The sequence below is a fragment of the Orussus abietinus genome, unplaced genomic scaffold (genome assembly GCF_000612105.2).
Source record: "Orussus abietinus isolate OABI.00-Male unplaced genomic scaffold, Oabi_2.0 scaffold6, whole genome shotgun sequence".
NCBI classification, from domain to species: Eukaryota; Metazoa; Arthropoda; class Insecta; order Hymenoptera; family Orussidae; genus Orussus; species Orussus abietinus.
The window spans coordinates 276,279-297,423 of record NW_019396002.1 but is presented as its reverse complement, the minus strand read 5'-3'; the positions used below and the strand labels follow the sequence as shown (position 1 = coordinate 297,423).

The 21,145-nt window shown below is 40.3% G+C and overlaps 2 protein-coding genes across 5 annotated transcripts in view; both read left to right on the top strand.

The window, feature by feature from the left end:
• LOC105704521 (ribosomal protein S6 kinase alpha-5) overlaps positions 1-7,733 on the top strand; it is a 34,833-nt gene extending 27,100 nt beyond the window's left edge. For all 3 annotated transcript variants that reach the window (XM_012433816.1, XM_012433817.1, XM_012433815.1), the window contains 6 exons: positions 2,915-2,989; positions 3,178-3,396; positions 3,478-3,593; positions 3,678-3,878; positions 3,964-4,392; positions 4,541-7,733. In XM_012433816.1, coding sequence (XP_012289239.1) covers positions 2,915-2,989; positions 3,178-3,396; positions 3,478-3,593; positions 3,678-3,878; positions 3,964-4,392; positions 4,541-6,058 — 2,558 coding nt within the window. In that variant the 3' untranslated portion in view covers positions 6,059-7,733. The remainder of the gene's footprint in view (positions 1-2,914; positions 2,990-3,177; positions 3,397-3,477; positions 3,594-3,677; positions 3,879-3,963; positions 4,393-4,540) is intronic.
• A 1,045-nt stretch (positions 7,734-8,778) lies between these two features.
• LOC105704478 (lamin Dm0) lies at positions 8,779-19,867 on the top strand. 2 transcript variants are annotated; one of them, XM_012433715.2, is made up of 9 exons: positions 8,779-9,182; positions 15,108-15,420; positions 15,603-15,895; positions 16,001-16,195; positions 16,304-16,535; positions 16,623-16,844; positions 16,930-17,034; positions 17,653-17,708; positions 18,520-19,867. In XM_012433715.2, exons 1-8 carry the CDS (start codon positions 8,779-8,781, stop codon positions 17,674-17,676), a joined length of 1,788 nt encoding a protein of 595 aa, XP_012289138.1. In that variant the 3' UTR covers positions 17,677-17,708; positions 18,520-19,867. The 2 variants fall into 2 exon arrangements, with proteins under 2 accessions (XP_012289138.1, XP_012289137.1); XM_012433714.1 differs by lacking the exon at positions 17,653-17,708.
• Positions 19,868-21,145: the final 1,278 nt, after the last annotated feature.

The following is a 21,145-nucleotide window of genomic DNA, read 5'->3' as shown; positions in this document are numbered from 1 at the left end:
GGCGCCGCTCTCGCGAGACCGTTCCACGGCTGCCGGGGCTCCGCCGTGCTCGGACGAGACCGAGCTTCGTCCAACGGTGACAAATCGGCGCCTTCGTTTACGTCCTCTCTCCCGTACTCGGACGTGGAAAGGATGACGCTTCGGTTCTTCCTTTCCGCCGGGAATTCCTGGGCTCCGAGAAGGAGGCGGAAAGCGGAACGTGGGGGGGGAATTTCGGAGTATCCGGGTTTACGTGGGTATTTATACCTATAGGACAGGGTGCCAACTGGGGCCGAGTAAAATGTAATTGCCTGTTGTTTCTAAACGGGTTCAGGAATTAAAGGAAATATGTGGGAATATAACACCCCCTCGAGTCAGTCGATTCGAATAAAACACTTTTTTCTTTATGGGTATTGGATCGAAATGTCCGAAACTTTGACACGTGACTCGTGATCGTCTTAGAATTGTCCTGATACTTTCAAAATTTGGATTTTTGAGAATAATTTCATAACTTAGCCCGGATCGGAAACAAAATGCCGTCGAGCTCTCATATTTGTGCCCATAATTATGAAAGTGGTCTAAGTCAAAATTAAAAAAAAAAATGAGTTTATCAGTTATTTCACGCCATATTATTTCAAACTAAATTAATTCAATGCAATTTCGAAACAAAAAATATATGACTTAGACCACTTTCATAATTATGGGCACATTTCGATCGATATACAATAGTTAAATCTTTTTTTGTAACCGAAAAACGTGTTCTTCCCCTGAATTGGAAATACTTTGAAGTACTTTTTGAGTAACCGCTTTCAGTCTTTCCGTGTATTCGGGTACCTCGGCTTGGCGTCTATCTTTGATGAAACCTCGTGAAAAGTCAATCGTTAATTAAATGGCTATGACGCACACGAGCTTCACTCTATCCTAACTAAAATAAAATCGCCAAGTCCCGAGGACGTGGCCCTTGAAAGGAAATCTCCATCCCAATCTAGAGAGAGGAAACGGTCATTTCGTTTTCACACGTTCCCATTTGTCACCCTGTACAAGGTTCGACAAAACAACACTGAGAAAACAGAGAACCTAAAAATATAAAATAGGAAAACTCATCCGAGCGTGTTTTGGAAACGTTCCCAGTATTTAGTCTAATTCTTCCGACCACGTGTTGAAACTATCGCGAGTCAAAAGAATGGAAACCTTGTGATAAAAAAAAGTGGTAAACGCGCGAATTGCAACGACGGGGACAGTTCTCCTTGAAATCGTTGCATTTAGATAACGTACTTTGATTCGTAGATAGCGCTTTCGACGTGCAATCCTCGTTCTCGTGGCAGCCTGTTATTACGTAGGTCAATTTTCTGCCAATTAGGAGGCCATTATTTCTGCTGAAACGAGAGAAAAATATAGTCAGGAGTGGGAACGCAATCCAACTCGGTGAATTATTTTTCTGATACGCTCGATGCCATGGTACCTCGAAAGATCCATGAAGAAATTGTGAAATTCATGTATCTTTAACACTTTTCTATGACTTCACCATACAGGAGGTTATTAATGTCACTTTACGTCTTATGCCCCGCAGTGTTAGCGTAGGAAAATGTGTGTCGGTTTTGAAATACGGAATTCCAGCCGTGAACCTTGATTTTCTCATATATTCCGTCCAGGGAGACTTACGCTCGCTTTGTTTCCTTGAAGACTGGGGTCACTAAGTGAAGTCCAAAGTCAGACCTTGGTTACCTTTGGAATTGCTCGGGGAATGGTAGGTCTATTATCTCCAGACTGAAATATCCTCGACGATAATTATGGATTTTAATTCGTAGAACCGGACTGTATCGACCTGCCGGAGAAGCATTTTAGAAAATTAACTTTTCTAGTTATGATTAACACTAGAAGTACCGATGGATATTTTTTTTATTTTTTTTTTTGTATAGAACAAACCATCTGAAATCAATCATTTTAACTAATTTTTGTAGTTCTACTGTTAAAGAACGATAACGTCAATCTCCATTTCGCATATCCAATTCGAAGCGCATTTACAAACGTTCTATTACTTCCGGATTGAAATATCCTCGACGGTAATTATGGATTTTAATTCGTAGAATCGGACTGTATCAACCTGCCGGAGAAGCGTTTTAGAAAATTAATTTTCCTAGTTATGATTAACATTAGAAGTACCGAAGGATTTTTTTTTGTATAGGATGGGCCACCTGAAATCAGTTTTAATTTATTTTGGTAGTTCTAATGTTAAGGAACTATATCAACCTCCATTTCGCATATCCAATTCGAAGCGCATTTATAAACGTTCTATTATCTCCGGACTGAAATATCCTCGACGATAATTATGGATTTTAATTCGTAGAATCGGAATGTATCGACCTGCCGGAGAAGTGTTTTAGAAAATTCATTTTCCTAGTTATGAGTAACATTAGAAGTACCGAAAGATTTTTTTTGTATAGAATGGGCCATCTAAAATCAGTAATTTTAATTTATTTTGGTAGTTCTACTGTTAAAGAACGATAACGTCAATCTCCATTTCGCATATCCAATTCGATGCGCATTTATAAACATTCTATTATCTCTGGACTGAAATATCCTCGACGCTAATTATGAATTTTAATTCGTAGAATCGGACTATAGTGGCCTGCCGGAGAAGCGTTTTAGAAAATTAACTTTCCTAGTTATGATTAACGCTAGAAGTACCGATGGATTTTTTTTTGTATAGGATGAGCCACCTGAAATCAGTTTTAATTTATTTTGGTAGTTCTAATGTTAAGGAACGATAACGTCAACCTCCATTCCGCACGTCCAATTCAAAGCGTATTTATAAACGTTCTCTAATCTACGTATCAAGCTACTCTTTGCGATAAAATTCCAGGTGGAAGATTATTAATCGACGCTTGTTCCGACCCCTTGACAACTATTGACCTTTTTCATTTTTCTGTTGCAGTAAATTTGGCAGACACGGGAGGGCAAAGAGTGGACATGACGCACTTCGATCTTTTGAAAGTCTTAGGAACTGGTGGTATGTTATTCAGTTTTCACATTATATAAATCTAATTAACACGCGGTCTTCGTTACGCAATGCGATTTATATATGTCTTTGGCTCTACGTGATTTCGTAACGTGGTATCGATAATGCAAATACTCCAACTTATATTGGTTCCTTGCGATCACGTGACCCTTCTGAAGAAATTACTATTTACTTTTTAGCCTACGGAAAAGTGTTTCTGGTACGGAAAAGAACGGGTGCCGATGCTGGTCGTCTGTATGCCATGAAGGTATTGAAAAAGGCATCCATTGTCCAGAAAAAGAAGACGACGGAGCACACCAAGACCGAGAGACAAGTTTTAGAAGCTGTCCGGGACAGCCCATTTTTAGTCACGTTACACTATGCTTTCCAAACGGACGCGAAACTTCATCTAATTTTAGGTACGGTATACTTTCCATGTATTCGAAAGCCATTAGGTCGGCAGAATTTCCCGTCACCGGTGCTCTAATTCTTTTTTACAGATTACGTCAGTGGAGGAGAATTGTTTACACATTTATACCAGCGTGAACATTTCACGGAAGACGAAGTTCGTATTTATATAGGGGAAATCATTTTAGCCTTGGAGCACCTCCACAAGGTACCTTTTCACTTACAGTTATCCGGAAGTCGTGAAAACACTTCCCGAGGCGTGGAACTACTAAAGTTGGTCATTTGATTACAGCTAGGCATAATTTACCGGGACATCAAGCTTGAAAATATTCTTCTAGATCGGGAAGGCCACATTGTGTTAACAGATTTCGGTCTGAGCAAAGAATTTTTACCACACGAAAGAGACAGCAATGCCCGAGCGTATTCTTTCTGCGGAACCATCGAGTACATGGCTCCAGAAGTTGTGCGAGGAGGATCTGCTGGGCATGATATCGTAAGTTGGGGCGATAAGGGATGATACTAAAAATTTGTATGCCGTTCTGAGAACGGATACTTACAAGTAAATATTGTAATTGCAGGCTGTCGATTGGTGGAGCGTGGGAGTTCTCACGTACGAATTATTGACCGGTGCTTCACCTTTCACCGTGGAAGGCGAAAGGAACACGCAGCAGGAAATTTCGAAAAGAATCCTGAAGACGGAGCCACCCATTCCTAGCCACTTAAACCCGGCGGTCCGTAATTTCATTACGCGACTCCTGGTGAAGGATCCGCGACAGAGGCTAGGTGGTGGACCGCGCGATGCGAAGGAGCTCAAGGAGCATCCTTTCTTCAAGAAGGCGCCACCTCCTTTCAGTTGGGAAGCCTTGGAGAAGCGTCAAATACCTCCGCCTTTTGTGCCTCGGATCACTCATGAATTGGATACCAGCAATTTTTCTGATGAATTTACTAAAATGGTCGCGGCGGACAGTCCTGCCGTGGTACCTCCCAACTACGATAAGATATTCAGGGTAACGCTCTTTACCACCTTATCTTTCTCCATTATCATAGGATTTCTCGTAACCTATCGATTTGACGATGTAGTTACGAAATTCATGATACACGTAAGTCTAGGGGAGAATCGAGAAGGCGGTTACTGACTTAAACCTTTAATTTCAGGGCTACTCTTACGTTGCTCCGTCCGTTCTCTTCGGCGATAACGTAGTTAGCGAGGACATCTTCAAGGAAACCGCGAGGATAAGTCCCGACGTTCAGAGACCCTCCGCGTCGGACGTCCTGGCTGCGCATTTCGAGGAGTCCACCTTCTTCCAAGTTTACGAACTGGACCCGCGAGAAGACGCCCTCGGCGACGGAAGCTTCTCGGTTTGTCGGCGATGTTGGCACAAGCAAACGTTACAAGAATTCGGCGTAAAAATTGTCAGCAGAAGAGTCGACTGCGGGCGGGAGGCCAGCCTACTCCGCGCGTGCCAGGGACACCCGAATATAGTGAAATTAGTAGAAGTCTATCAGGACAGGGCGCACACGTACATCGTCATGGAGCTCCTGTCCGGTGGAGAGCTGCTGCGTCGCCCAAGACCGTTCACGGAGCAGCAGGCGAGCAGAGTGATGAAGCAGCTCGCATCCGCCGTACATTTCATGCACTCTAGGGGCATAGTTCACCGCGACCTTAAGCCCGAAAACTTAGTATTCGCCCACAGCGGGGAAGACTCTCCGATCAAAGTGGTGGACTTCGGTTTTGCGAGGCTGAAGCGAGGCTGCGAGCCGCTTCATACTCCTTGTTACACGCTTCCGTACGCCGCCCCGGAAGTGCTCGCCAGGCAAGGCTACGACGAAAGCTGTGATCTCTGGAGCCTAGGGGCCATTTTGTATTCCATGCTCTCGGGACGACCACCCTTCCGAATCGGCTCGCCCGATTTGCCTTCTCGTATCAAAGCTGGCGAGATAGACTTCGACGGGCAGGCTTGGAGTCACGTTTCCCCAGCTGGGACCCAAGTTGCGAAGAGCCTGCTGACGGCCGACCCGAGCAAGAGATTGACAGCGGCTTCGCTCGTCAATCACGAGTGGATCGTGGGGTCCAACGCGACTCCCGAGGTGCCAAGCATCGAGACGAGTTCCACCAGCCTGTCGATCGAGCGGCCCGAAGGTTTCCGACTCCGCGAGGTCGATGGAGCCAAGTTGGCTCAGAGACGCAAGTTGCATAAGAGATCCACCTCGAGTTCCGTATCTTCCTCGACTTCGACGACGTCGTCGAGTCCTTCGGTTCAGCTGATGAGGCCGCGATGCATGACAACCATGACTAATACCTCGGCCTCGCCCGCTCAACCTAACGCGTTCGACTTCGGCGAGGACAAAGTCAATGAATATCTGAGTTCATTATCATCCTCGTCCGACTCGAACTCGCCGAAAATAGTTCACCAGTTGGAAAGGAGCGAACAACCGGAGTTGCCCAAATCGAAACGACGCAAACGCGACCCTCAAGCGGAGCCTGGGGAGAGTGTCCAAAGTGGTCCTATAACTCGAGCCAGAAAACGAAAATTAGAACAAACAACCAGTGGGTCCGACAGCTCGATCGAGTCGTCGGATTCCACGCGACCTGGGAAGCGAGATTTGAATATTCACAGGAAACAGAAGGCGGGGAAACGGCCCAAACGTCTTGCCACGATTATAGTCGAGTAGAGTTTTTAAATATACGTTCATCCGAGAAAAATTCTTTCTTTCGTTTCCTATGCATTTTGTGGGTGTCGCAATACCGCTGCCTTTTAGGTTCGCCTGAGACACGAACATTGCATCATTCCTATCTCGATACTCTTAGAATTGTACATAAACATGTTTGATCCTTTCCTACTTTATGCGTGTAGAAATGTGATGTACGGGACGATTTGTTCACGTTTCAGATTGTATAAAGTCTAGCGGGATATCATATTGCATCATAAAGGTCAGGAGGTGTACTATTGCACGTATTAATTATCGATATCCTGAGGGCAATTGTACAGGAGGTGTACAGAATCTTGATAGTTTTATTGGTCTACCAAGAGCGAGCGTAAATATCGGAGCACTTTCGTAGCGATGTCATTCGGATTGTCTGTGATCATGAAAGAGATAAAGCGTTTAATGTGAATACTGTGACCGTGCCTCGGAAGTAACCTTTTTTTAAGGTCTACGCACAAGTGTGGTACGCGCTGTAAGGAGTGCAGGTTTAATAAATAATCGATACTAGCACCAATGCTGCTGTGGAAAAGAATGTATTTGTATTAATAATGCTACGGCATAGTGGCAATATTTTACTTAATATGGGAACAGTAGTTGCCTATGTACTGACTCGTAGGCTACACATTGGCGATGCATTATGTAGTTAATTTACAAATTTTTGGTCCTTTTTAAATTGGTCACTTTATGATACACCTATGCTGGTGTATTTATTTCTCTGTATAGTTCGTTGTTTTATTTGTAACGAAACAAACGATATACCTAAATGTCATTTCCTCTACGTTCATTTCCAAAATTGGATTGTATTTGCTACAATGTTCCTTTAATTGTAAATGCATTAGACGAACGATTTGACGAATTATTCAATTAAAAAACAACCGCAATTGGAAATATATGGAATTAAAAATCAACTGTTTTTACCTGGAGTATGGTGATCGCTTTAAAAGAGGGTATGAAAAATGGCAAAGACTGATAAGGGTGTATACCAACTCAGGGAACAACAGGCATGCTTACCAGAGACATCTTGTGTTATCGATATGAGATACGCGTTATGCCATGCTGTACGCACACCTGTACCAAAGACGACTGAAGCAACACTGCGCTGTAAGACCAAAAACGAATCGTGTATAGCATTGAGACGAAATTGTGTACATTAATTATTGAATTGCGACTTGATGCATAACAGTTATTATATATATAAATATTTAAAAAAAAAATTAAAGACGAAAAAGCATATATATATATTTAATATTACACTACGATTATAGGAGATAATGTTCTTTAATGAGATGATATATTTTTATTTAAGAAAATAAAAGTCATTAAACTTTATGGATTATATCTGTTGCCCCGTTAAAAGGAATCTGGTTTTCTCTAGCGATAAACCATTGTTATGTTACGGATAGTACATTAAGAGTATATAAATATACATATATGTATATGTAAAAACTAAAAATACAGAAGAAACGCTTGGAAAATACGATGGACAGTAATGTTCCGTTGGTGCAGTGATGCAAAGACACCTATCCTTTGTTACTACTGATTGTTAAATATATCGTAATACGATGTTTATTTATATGGTGCCTCGTTCCACTCTCTTAATACCATTTTCGAGAGTCTGTAGTAATAAACTTCTGCAAAACTATGCCGAGTACTTTACTACCAAACTTTTGTTAATTTGGATACTTATAATTTTCTTATGTCAAAGCTCTAAATAAAACTATGCTCTTTTTTTGGTTTAAGAGATGCTTTTATTTATGAGCTTTATAGAATAGGTTTTTTATTACGTACTATTATAATATTTATTGAATGCACGACATAACTCATTGCCTTGTTGAGTAAATAATTATTTTGAAAGCTGCAATACATACATATATAAATGTTTCATAAATTTATAACAAGTTTTTGGAATAATAAATGCAGTTTTGTTCTTCTTGAAATTGATATTTTGTTTTTGTTGAGTATCAAGCTCGTCGATGTTTTACACATATATATATAAATTTAATTTTGAAAGTACCAGAAGTAACACTTCATTAAAGTTTTCTCCTTTGCAAGCTGATATAAGGTCCTATTCTATTATTGCGCCAACTTAGTCTGTATAAATGTCTGTACATACATATATGACAACATTTTAAAAATGAAGTGTAACAAGATTTACCCTACTTTCTCCTCGGAAACGAGTTCAGACGTGTGTAATCTTTGTCCTCGAACTTGAAGTCTTCAAAAGCAAGAAATTTCAAATAACGAGGCGTACCAATGCATAATTCCGACTGGTTGCAGTTGTTGACTCGACATCGACGAACCAATCGCGTCGATTCGATTCATCGAATAGAAATACTTGATGGACTCTCCAAGATGGCGGATGTCGTGCCACGCGTCGATTGGTGGAAAGCGTTTCGAGTCTACCAATGAGCGCGCGAGAACAATTTATCCGAATCGCCGTGCGGAGCGTGCCTAATCCACGAGTCTATTCTCGTCGCATTTGAGGTGGCGTCACTGCACGACTGTTTGTCCGTTGACTAAGGTAGTACAAATCGAGCCCGTTGAGCGTTCTAACCGTAAAAGCTTACTTCACGGACGCGGTGTTCTCGTACACCAAGAGTGGATGTTCGGCTAGTGAGCGAAGTGGGGTAGTGGCGTTGCGATAAACGGATAACTAAGAGCGAAGAGCGAACGACATTTCGGTAAAGATGTCGACTAAAGCGAGCAAGAAAGCCGCCGCGGCGGCGGCGAGCGTCGGCTCCGCACAGCCGCAGCCCAACACGTCGACGCCGATCGGCCGGCGTCCTGGAAGTCCTCTCAGTCCAACGCGGTACTCGCGTCTCCAGGAAAAGCAGGACCTGCAGAATCTCAATGATCGCTTGGCCTGCTATATCGAGAAGGTACGGCACCTAGAGACCGAGAACTCCCGGCTCACGCGGGAAGTCCAGACCTCCCAGGAGACTGTCACAAGGGAAGTTTCCAACATCAAGTCTATGTATGAACATGAGCTCTCCGATGCTAGGAAACTGCTCGATGACACTGCCAGGGAACGGGCCAAGCTTGAGATCGACACAAAGCGTCTCTGGGACGACAACGAGGACCTTAAAATTAAGTAAGTTCTACTTCCCTGTTCTCCGACTCCACATCTACTTTACTTCGTGTACCAATTTAACTTCTTTCATATGATGGACATATGCTGCATAAGATTGTCTCGTTGAAATAATTATATCGTGTATACTTTCGAACATTGCTCGCTGTATTGGACCGATTGAAAGATGATTAACTTAACTGAATCTTGGACGAGAGGTACTAGATTAAGTGCGACATTAACCTGTCAAAATATTCATATGATTTTTAAGTAAATTAAAATGAGTGGTTGAAAGCAGCTAATGCGAGGCTGAAGATATAGTTTTGGTGGTTCTGGATCTTGGATATTCTGTGAAGCAGGAAATTACTGAAATTAGTATGATTTGTACTAAATAATACAATTCACTTATTTTATTGAAGGAAGATATATGTCCATTGATGAAGTTCTTAAAGTATTACGGTCATATTTTTTCATCTTTATTAAAAATAGAGCATGTACCTATATTTTTTTATAGTTTAAAATCATTATTCCAAGAGTTGAAAAGAATCTGTGTGTTCAACTCTGGTATGTTTCTTTCTTGATACTACACACGTTTTATTAATAACGGCATTTCAGAGATATCAAATTATTTTCCTTCATGTGGGTTTTGACACATTAGTGAAAGTCATTAATGGAATATAAGTGGTATCGTTTACATTATACAAAGTAATGAATTGTATATTTGAAAAGAACAAAGGATAGATTACAAAATGTGTTCGATATACCCTTTCAATGTTGCAAATATAGTTTCATCTATTCTACGTTTAACATCTTTAGTTTACATGGTTTCTGAGGACTATGCTTTCCAAATACTAATCTATCAAATTAACTATTTAATCAAGCGATAAGAGAACAATGGAAGACATTCTGTTCACAAAAAACAAACGGAAAGGCGTACCATTTCTCAAAGCAGATTACAAACACTAATATCATCATCAAAGGCTAGCAAAAGCTCACCGCTCGATTAAACACGGATTCCATTTTGGGAGAGAGGAAGTTTTATTGCCTCAAGATCCCTACAAAACCGTGTAAGTGGGTCACGGTAAGGTCAACGCGGAGTTATGACTGAATCGCGTGTGTACGGGAATCGTGAATCCAGGTGGATCAATATCTTGATATCCCTTCTTATTAAAAAATACCCTTTACATACATTCCTCTTTGTAGTACTCCCCGAAGTTTAAAAAAAGCTTCAAAAGCCTTAACGCATTCTCGAAAGCCGAAAACCGTGATTAAAATCGTATAAATTCTGTCGCTCCCATATATCCATGCTCGATATACAACATTGGTTGACCAAAATCAACTTAAACCGCGAAGTCGCATTATCATCAATAAGTACGCCTCGGAATGCGCAAACCGGCAAGCATGCTCGGTGAGGCGATCCGTGACGATGCGACGATCTGAAACTTTGTCTCAGAGATAAGTTAAAAGAGCGTAGGCATGTAGCCGAGTAAAAAACGAAGGTGGCGTCCGGCTTGTGTCCGCCGAAATGTCTCGGGGAACCAGGCCCGGCCCAAACCAAACGTGACGTTATACGAGTGGTTGCGTCACGCTTACTATGCGATGGTGATGTCACCTCGCTAGCGTCTAACCTGAAAACGTTGACTCGCCGGGAGAACGACGCAAGGCCGCTTCCTCCCGGGAGTATTTTTCCCCGAGATTGTACATTCTTCGATACCATTCGAGTCTAAACGAGCTAGAGCAATATTTTAGAGCGTTAAGAGGATACGAAAGAGTCAGCCTATATATGTCTGAGAAGTCACATCGTTGGGAAAAGTAATTTCCGAATTGGGGGTACCGATTCGTTTCAAATTTTACCACGTAAATATGGAGGCCCTAGAGTAGGTCCTTGAACTCGTGACATTTGATTTTTCATCAAAAATTGATTTACTTGTCAGGGACTAGAGCCAACCAGGTCCTGGAGCTCATGAAATTTGATTTTTCATTGAAAGTTTATTTACTTGTCAGAGACTAGAACCAACATGGCGGAGTCCGGGCACGTTTTCGATGTTTTACGCGTCTTGGAGGGTTCAAATCGAAATTGAAGAGGTTCAGGACCTAACTCGAAGAATTTAGAATACCGTAGAAATGGAATATTACAGAGTCAGGTGGGAAAATGTGGTAAATACTTTCACCAACGATTGCAAACGAATGCTGGTTTGTCCTGCGGCTAACGCGTGTTTTAGAGTAAAAATTGATTTGCGGCTAAACGTTACAGATGGCGACGTTGGTTCATCGAAATATAAGCAGTCATGAATTCATGGGATTTCGGCGGTTTTACATCCATCTTATTATCATTACTTTACCGAAATGACATATGGAACCCTTCAGTTCGTATAATTCTCAACGTAGACCGTAAAATACTTCAACATAAATATAAATGTAGCTAATGGGACATCATATCAGAACCTTCAATAATTGTATATTGATCGAAACATGAAAGCTCGACGCCATTTCGGTTCTGGTCTGGGCTAAGTTAAAACATTTTTATGGAAAATCCAAATTTTTTATTATGTCAGGAAAATTCTTAGACGATCACGAGTCATGTGTCAAAGTTTCGGACAGTTTGGTACAATACCCTTTAAATAAAAAAGTGTTTTATTCGAATCGGCCGATTTGAAGGGGCTTTCACTTCACCTTAACAGCTTTCTGTCTGTTAATATTACGCTAGTCCTTCGCGTAATATTAACCGAAGCAATTGCAAACGACATTTTGAAAGGGACAAACAAATCAAGCCGGATATCGTGTCCCATTTTCACGGTGGGTCACGTGGATGGGTATTCGGTTTCAAAAATGCAGGCCTGAATGTGAGCGGCGAAAGCACGGCAGCAGTCTCGTCTATTTTAGGCAATGATTCCGATTAGCTCACCACGAATTCAGATGTAGAAAAACCGGATGACCTTCTAGGCGTACGATATCCACTATGCGCCAAGAACGGTGGAAATGAATGCTGAATGAAACCTTCATTCGAAAGCACCGGTGACGTCACCAAGCTGGGTCGGTAATTACTATTTCGGGATAGCCGATGGGAGTCAATATTCCCCTACCTGTTACGCTAATTCCTAATCGCATTGTTTACCGATATGCCGAGACCTTGTCCGTGGCTAGATCTAAAAAACGATTAATTCGTAAAGTTCACTCGGGTCGATTAAATACTTCTGCAGGTATGCAAGAGGGGAATATGTTATACTTCGTGACGTCTGTACTCTAATTGCTCATGCGCTCTTATCCTTCTGTATCTAAACGATCATTTGTCGAAAAAAAATGTGTTTTGGGGGGAGTTCGAGATAAATACATTTTTTATACATTAAAAATGAAATTTCACGAGCATCGCGTTTTTTTTTAGGGCCTCCATAATGTCGTGGAGTGTTCAATGAAGTTTCAAATGATACGGTGCACGCAATTTGGAGAAATGTATTTTTTTTTTATAAATATTTTTACTATTTCGTGGGTATATGTGACACTTTTGTACCGCCTTAAGCTGGTGTCCTGAATCGAGAAATTGTAAAACTTGAGGTAGAGTCAAAGTGAAGACGGAAAGAAAGTACCACTGGAACTGGGTAGGAATGTTTTTCTGAGCTTGGGAGAGAAAGCCGTCGCCTCGGTTGCCGATATTGTACGTAGGATGGTTATCGACGATTCATGACCCAATTAATGCGTTACGTTGCACTTGACACTGTAACTACTAACCCTGGTACGACACGGAGTGCGTGCGACTAATAACACTCCATGTACTTGCAAATCTATCGCCGAACGATAAACTACTTGGTACGGTAATTGACGACAATGCTTAATTTTCTGCAATTTACTGTCGCAATAAGACGCCGCTTCGGCGCAATAATGGCCTATGCTGAAATGTGCGGCAGGATGATACGTTAGAGTATTTAATTTGCATATGAATTGTAAGAATATTTCTAACATTCGGGGAAATTAAGAGCTCGCGTACCTCGATGCAGTTGTACAATGGCGGACATGAATGCCTAACCTGTAGATACGACATCGCCTGTGCAGGATGAGAGGGCATTGATGTCTCCCAGTGTACCTTATAATCTGCGAGGCTGTAACATCAGTCGGCGAACTGATTTGATTACGTGACACGTTTTCGGGTCATTTGGGATTTGAGGTTCAATTGATACTCTATCACCTAAGGAGAATCGGCATATAATTATGTTCTGTTTTACGCACTGCTCAAGTGAAATGCACAAGGGAAGCTGGCTAAGAGCGGATAAGCGATATTAATGTGTACGCGAAACATAACCTTCTAAAATTTCAAATCGATAGGTGCCTTACTTTATTTTTAAATTTTACCTGCGTCGCGTGCAAAAATATCGTTTTGAGATAAACGCATTTCAGATTTTAAATTCTGGAAAAAACGTTAAATAACGCGTGTACGACCAATATGCGAATCCTGCTCCATGCATGTCGGAAAAATCTAATGAACAAATGTCTAATTTTTTTTTTTTTTTTAGTTATAAAGTAGATTCATCCTTCAATATAAAGCCGCAACCGCGCTCTTATACTCCTGAAGCGGTAATACGGAGAACCTTCTAAATGTTAATAAACATATGTTAATATACATTGTTGTTAAACATATCGCCGATAAAAAGTGACTTTTTGAAAAAAAAAAAAAGAAACTAATATAGGAATCCTACTCCATACATGTCGAAAAAATGTAATAAACAAATGTTTCATTTTTTCACAGTTGTAAAATAGATTGATCCTTCTATGTAAAGCCGCAACCGCGCTTTTATACTCCTGAAGCGGTAACACGGAGAACCTTTTAAATGTTAATAAACATATGTTAATATACATTACGTTATTAAACGTATCGCCAATAAAGAGTGACTTTTTGAAAAGGTCGCTGCAGGGCTTTGCCTCCGGGAGTTTGAAATTCTGGTATATTCCCAAAATTATCGATCGGAGTCTCCTTTCCACGAGGAAAGGCCGAAATCCAGGGCACGTTTGATATAGACCGCGACGTCGACGGCGTCGACTCTGGAGAAGACGCGCAAGAAACGGCGAGAGAGCGCGCTCGCGCTCGGCTGGGGAATTGATATCGCGGAGACATCGGGGCGTATATCGTGGCGGGAAAAATAAAATTCTCAATGTGGGTCTCGGCTCGGCTTAAAATAGGAGCGGAGAGAGAGGCACGCGACATGTCGCGGAGGAGTTTCTCGCCGGACGCCGTTAAACTTCTAAATAACTGCCCGGAATAGCGCCCCGACGACGCTTTTCATGGAGTCGGTGCCGAGCCCAGGTCCCTGAAAATTTTTCACACTTTTATATGGACGATTATTCCGAAATCCCGGGACTAGCTGGTTTCACCGGGAGTTTTGAATACTCAGGGTCGTGTCACTGAAAATTCCCCGCTACGGTGCGAAATTTGTAGATCAAGGATAACAAGGTGGAGACGTTACATGGCGGCGTCTTTTGACGCGGTTGGAAGGTCTCATCGCGATTGCACGCGTGTCCGGCAAAGCGACCTTGTTTTGTCGTAAAAGAAAGGATTTTCGGCTTGGAATTAATAACCCTCGCCCTCGAGCGAGACCAGGAGCTGTGTTTACGACTTTGGTTGAAGATTGAAACGGATAAACGTATCTTAAGGTGATATGAAAGAGTCAACATATATATATAAAATTTATTTATATATATATATATATTATTAATATATATTTGAAATTTTATATACCTATATATATGAAAAGTCAAATCGTTGGGGAAAGTATTCTCCGAATTACGTGTACCGATTTGTTTTAAATTTTATCACGGGGATATGGAGGCCCTAAAGTAGGTCCTGAAACTCATGAAATATCATTTTTCATCGAAAATTTATTTATTTATGGACTAGAACCAACATGGCGTGTTCGATCAACCTTATCGACCTTAACGAACCCTTTTTCTTTTTGACTCCAGATTGGACAAGAAGACCAAAGATCTGCAAGCGGTGGAGAGGAGTCTGTCGATATATGAAAATCGGTGCAGCGACTTACAGTCTCAGTACAATCAGTCCCAGGCCGAGAGGAAGAAACTGGCCGAGAGGGAACGCGAATTGGAGAAGGAAGTCGAACGGCTGAAGAGCATGCTCGACGATACCCGCAAGCATCTCGAAGAGGAGACTCTGCAGCGCATCGATCTCGAGAACAATATTCAAAGTCTGAAAGAGGACATCAGCTTCAAGGATCAAGTCTATCAGCAGGAGCTTACGGAGACTCGTACGAGACGTCAGGTTGGTATTTCAGCACGGGATGCAGATAAAATTACTCGCTTTAAATGCGGCGCAATTGTTACCGAAGTCTAATGAAAAAGTACTGTTCTTACAATCTTGGAAAGGACATTGATCGTGTCAAGGGAATAACAAGACATGCTTGGAATAATTCCCGATTCTTAAATATAATATTCTTTTTATAGGTCGAAATCTCTGAGATCGATGGACGTTTAGCTGAACAATACGAGGCCAAGTTACAACAGTCGCTGCAAGAGTTGCGCGACCAGTATGAAGGTCAGATGCGAGCCAATCGCGAAGAAATCGAATTGCTGTACGAAAACAAGATCAAGAACTTAACATCCCACGCCCAGCGTAACAGTGGTGCTGCGAGTTTAGCGGTGGAGGAACTGCGGCAAACGAGAACCCGTATCGACAGTCTTAACCAACGCATTAATGAACTTGAGGCCAGCAACAACGCCCTTAATTCTCGAATTAGGTAGAACTTCTTTCTCAAACGTTAACTATGTTTGTGGGGCCGTTCATTGTATAGGGATGTATTTCTTGATTTCTTAATAAAATGCGTTTGCGTATTTAATTACAGGGATTTGGAGAATTTGCGTGAGAACGAGAGGGCTCGCCACACTGAAAACCTGGCCGCTCTGGAAGCGGAACTGGCTCGAATGCGCGACGAAATGGCTCAACAATTGCAGGAATATCAGGACCTCATGGACATTAAGGTTGCTTTGGACCTCGAGATTGCAGCTTACAGGAAGCTCTTAGAATCCGAAGAAGCCAGGTAGTTGCTCGATTGTAAACTGAGTTCTTCTGATCCTTCATGTTCTTCCGATGAAACTAATAATATGGTACATACGTACTTGTTTAACGAAATATGACTTGTACGCAGATTGAACATCACGCCGATACAATCGCCGGGGTCGTCTATGTCAGGCAGCAGAAGCACCCCGTCCCGGCACACACCGATCAGAGGTGGGAAACGAAAGCGCACTCTTCTGGAGGAAAGCGAGGAACGCAGTAGCAGCGATTACAGTGTATCTGGCACCGCTAGAGGCGATGTTGAAATTACTGAAGCAGATCCACAGGGTCGATTTGTCAAGTTGACTAACAAGGGCAATAAGGTAAATTTATACCTAGAAACCGACTCACGTACAACGATGTTTGAGTTAATGTGCAACTGCATTCATATGTGATAAATTGTGGTACAGGAACTCTCGCTGAGTGGGTGGCAAATCATTCGTAAGGCGGGAACTCGGGAAACTACCTTTAAGTTTCACCGCACAGCTAAGATTGATTCCGGTGCCAGCGTAATGGTTTGGTCCGCTGATATAGGTGCTACTCATGAGCCACCGTCTAATATAGTAATGAAGGGACAGAAGTGGTTTACAGCGGACAATATGACGACTACACTTCTCAATAATGAGGGAGAGGCAAGTCTGGAATGAGTTTTAGGTTTTTCTATGACTCACCGAAGTTAGATGTGAATTTCTAATAAGTTATTAAATTATATTGTAGGAAGTAGCAACGTCCGAACGCAAGAGGCAACAACTGACAACATCTCTTTCTCGACACAGAGAAAATTTGGGGTTTAGAGCATCCGAGGAGTTGCATCATCAACAGGTAAGGTTACATGCGATTACGGCTTCGCAGGTGTGGTAAACACAACAGTAGTGGAACTAATTTAATTCCCCCCAGACAACACGAATGAAAATTAAACTAATTAGTTCACATCACTTTAGAAGTGACAAATGCACAGAAGCAAATAATGTTAGTACATTAACGCATTTGGCAAAAGAGTGCATAGCATAGTAATCATATTCTATGTTAAAATCCTTATGTTTTGTTATTACAACGCAAAGAATGCGTCGCGTGAATGTGTCGTTTATTCAAAGCTAAATATTTTAAAAGCTATAGTACAAAAAGACAATGTGGCTACGATTGGTTTTCCCCACGAAAAGATATTTGAGTGCTGGTAGAAACTTGCGGACAATTTTGGTAAAAAGCCTTCGTGAGATGTTTTGTATTATTGCTTCTTCGCGGTAAATTCCTCCGTTTGGCCGAGAAGCATGTTACATTCGACTGCCCGTTTAACAACAGTTCGGTTAAACAATTTAGCAAGATATTTGTACAGACAGCAATTCAGCATGGAGTTTAACATAGGATTTTGGCGTGGCTTACAAAAATAGACGTAATTTGACGTAGGGTTCGCCTCACCAATGTTACATTCTGTTTTCATAGAGAAGGTATCTCTACCCATATTAAGCGTGAAGACACGGCTCCGATGTGCAGCCTATGTAAGTTTTTGCAGTCTATCCGATGTTCGACCGTTCAGTCACTTGTCTACAATTAATACATTGCGGCATTTATAATATTATATTTAAAAGACATTATTTAGCTTCGGTATGTTGTTCGTTCTGTTATTTCGCACAATGCATTATTTTCCTCACGCTTCACTAAAACTTATGGTGTAAGAAGAGTAATATTTCTTGAAGAGATATCATGCTCACAGTTAACCACATTGTCTTTAGAACTGAGATTTAGATGATCATCAAAGCTTTACTCCTTTAACGTGTCAAGCCTACATATTGGTTTAAGATTTAATCTGTTAAAGATCGTGTTCTATCGGCCAGATCGCAACATTTTCAACTAACGATCGGTATAATTACTAATGACTCTGCTGTTAATATTGATTAATATTCAGTGGATACATCCATCTTGCTTTAACTGGTGCAATATTGTGGAAAACAGTGGCCGCGCACAGTCTGGGATTAATGCACATTATTTGGTTTGTTACGATATACGTAAGAATAATCTTACTTAAGTCAAGTACTGATGATTTTTAAGATTGGTTCTTTATGCCTAGCAATTTAAATCAGTGGACAAGTACAGAAAATCACAAGGTAACGGAAATAAAGAAAAACAAAACATCTTTATTGTAATCCCAAAACTGCCTGCTTCACTGTAACTAATGAAAGCTATACGAATCGTTAAAGAACAGTTTCAGTTTGAAAGGCATGCTTGATTAGAATACATGAAATACATGTTACGCTTTTTCTCTCGGTTTTTTTTTTACTTTAGTAAGTAAATGTTCGTTTTTTGTTCCAGGGGGATCCACAGGGTGAAGATCGCTGTCGCCTTATGTGAACCTGAAGAATTAATAACATCAAAATTTTATGCAAGAGAAATTTTTGTATTAAGCTTATAAGAATTTAGTGTCTTGAACTGCTAAAATCGTCTATAGGATGAGACGACTGCATCCTTAATATAAGAGTTTAGCGTTATCATGTAATCTCAGAATAAACAGTCTTCTGGAAGCCCTGGATAAAGACAAAACAGATATAAACAAGAATCAGAATCTTGTAACTTGTCGCGAGAGTTTTTATCAGCGACTTTATGATTTAATTGGTTCTTGCTCATAATCCTGCGGCTATAAACTTGAAATGATATTTTCGGGCACTGAGGTCTCCACTGTATGGCAAAACCATGAACAATATTTAATGGATAGTTAAACTACTTTCCTTAACGATCACAGTCAAGATTATACTACACAGAGAATGTCTTGCGGTAACAAACATGTCACTGTATTTGGTCTCAATAGTACACTGATTGTTTGTTGCCACGGGATATTTATTTTGCTTAGGTTGGACATTTTTCAGGTAATTTCTTTTTGCTGGTGTGCAGTACAAAACAGTCTTCTACGAAGTGAGTAATATGCTCCTCGATTAATGTGTTGCAATGAGTAGTTTTATACTTTTAGTATGTTTAATCAAATCACATAATATTTTCGCATAATGAAATATGGGTCAGTGTTGTTCAATTAAATAAAGTTCCACTATGTGGAAGTAAGAAGGATAAGTAGATGATATATCCAGGAAACAAATGCGAGCCTTGCATTTATCTTAAATATGCAGACTGTGAAATCCGTCAAGGATGTAAATTACTTGGTTTTTTTACTTGTACTCCTCTTTATCTCGTTAATAAAAGAAACCTAACCAATTAACCATACAAATATTGTCATATTTTTATGTTTAATAGCAATTCAAGTTCATATGTAACTAGAGTAAAAATGGAAGTACTAGATAAACGTTTAAACTTTGACCTTGGTAAAAATACTTTATTCATAATGATTTAAATCGTTACTACATTATATTGTTTTGAAGCCAGTATTTAATATTATTTTGACAATGAAAGAGGCAGGCTATGGTTACGTTTTCTTTTTTTTTTTTTCTTTATTTTACCAGTAAAATTTTATTGAAATTATATGCAAATGTAAAATATATTCAAGTGTTCGTTTTCTATACTGAGAATTAACATTAGATTAAATGTATATGTAAAAAAAAGTTGTATGTACATGTATACACAATTCCTCCTTTATTTTTGTGACGAAACTGTAAAGTGCACTGCGTTTCTGTATACTGGAATTTGTGTGTAATAAAGAGGAAAAATGCAAGGACTTTCACATGCTATTTATTTAAACTATAAATCTTTACACGTTCCCAATTGTGCAAACATAACATTTACTCTCTAATTTAAGTATCCTCTTATATGAAATTCGTAAGTGGGACATTTTTGCGACCTATGATTAGTAGACATACGTTCATATACTTTCAAAAAGATTTATAGGGTGAACAAATTGTAAGTAGACATTGCAAATAGAAAAAAAGTAACTGCGTGTTTCAGCATTTTCGGGCTATGAAGAATGAAGAGAAATTGACGAAAGTGACTAAAATTGTAAGAGGATAAAGGTAGAACGTATCGTAATTGATAAAAAAGCAGGTTGATAAACGTGCACTCTATCCTATGGAGTTGTTTCGTATATGTACATACACATACCAAAGTGACTCGGTAAATGTTCAGAATGTATTTACAAGAGTGGTACAAAGAATACGTCGACATTACACGTATACATTTCGCACACTAACGAATAACAGGTAAGCGAATGAGTACAGTTTAGATATTAATTCAGGCACGTGATAGTAAGGCATTTCTACAGAATATTAAAGTGTCCGTACAGACATAAGATAGATTATCTTAAGTCGTTGCCACGACAAGACCTCTCGAAGTGCACTTGTTCATGTGAATGCTTATCAATTATTCTGTACCGTGTTCCGTAATATTTTCAAACCACAAATGTTGAACTAAATGTCGATACATGATTTCTGTAAAGACATTAAGATCCCAATGATACGGTACAATGCCGAACGTCGAAAAATGTGTTAATTCATGAATTTTACGAAAATTTCACGAAATACCGACGATACATCAATCCATTGAAGTCGCCCGGTAACGAGAGATGTTCATTTTCTATCATAACGTACCGAAGAGAAGTATTTGAGAATTAAGCAATAATACATTTAAAGACATTAAGTGTATTCGCATATTGCTATTGGGAAAATTACTTATTACGTCTGTAGCACACTTCATTTGTAGCAATCAACATCGTCTCGGCTCTCGGATCTATCTTATATATTTACGAACGTAAAAATTGTGTCGGTGGACGTTTGGAAATATTGTAGTATTTTTTAGTGCATTTAAGGTTTCATACCGATAGCGCTTCATTGGCGAGCGGGATCGGATTATTCATTAGGCATAAAAAAAGCGGTATTCCTTGATTTCTCTTCTCCTTATTTCATGACAAGTTGATAACAAATACTCTCTCCTTTGAATTTAAAATTCGTATAATTTCTTTCCGTAGTATATTAGTAGAAAGTCTTCTGCAAATTTATGTCTC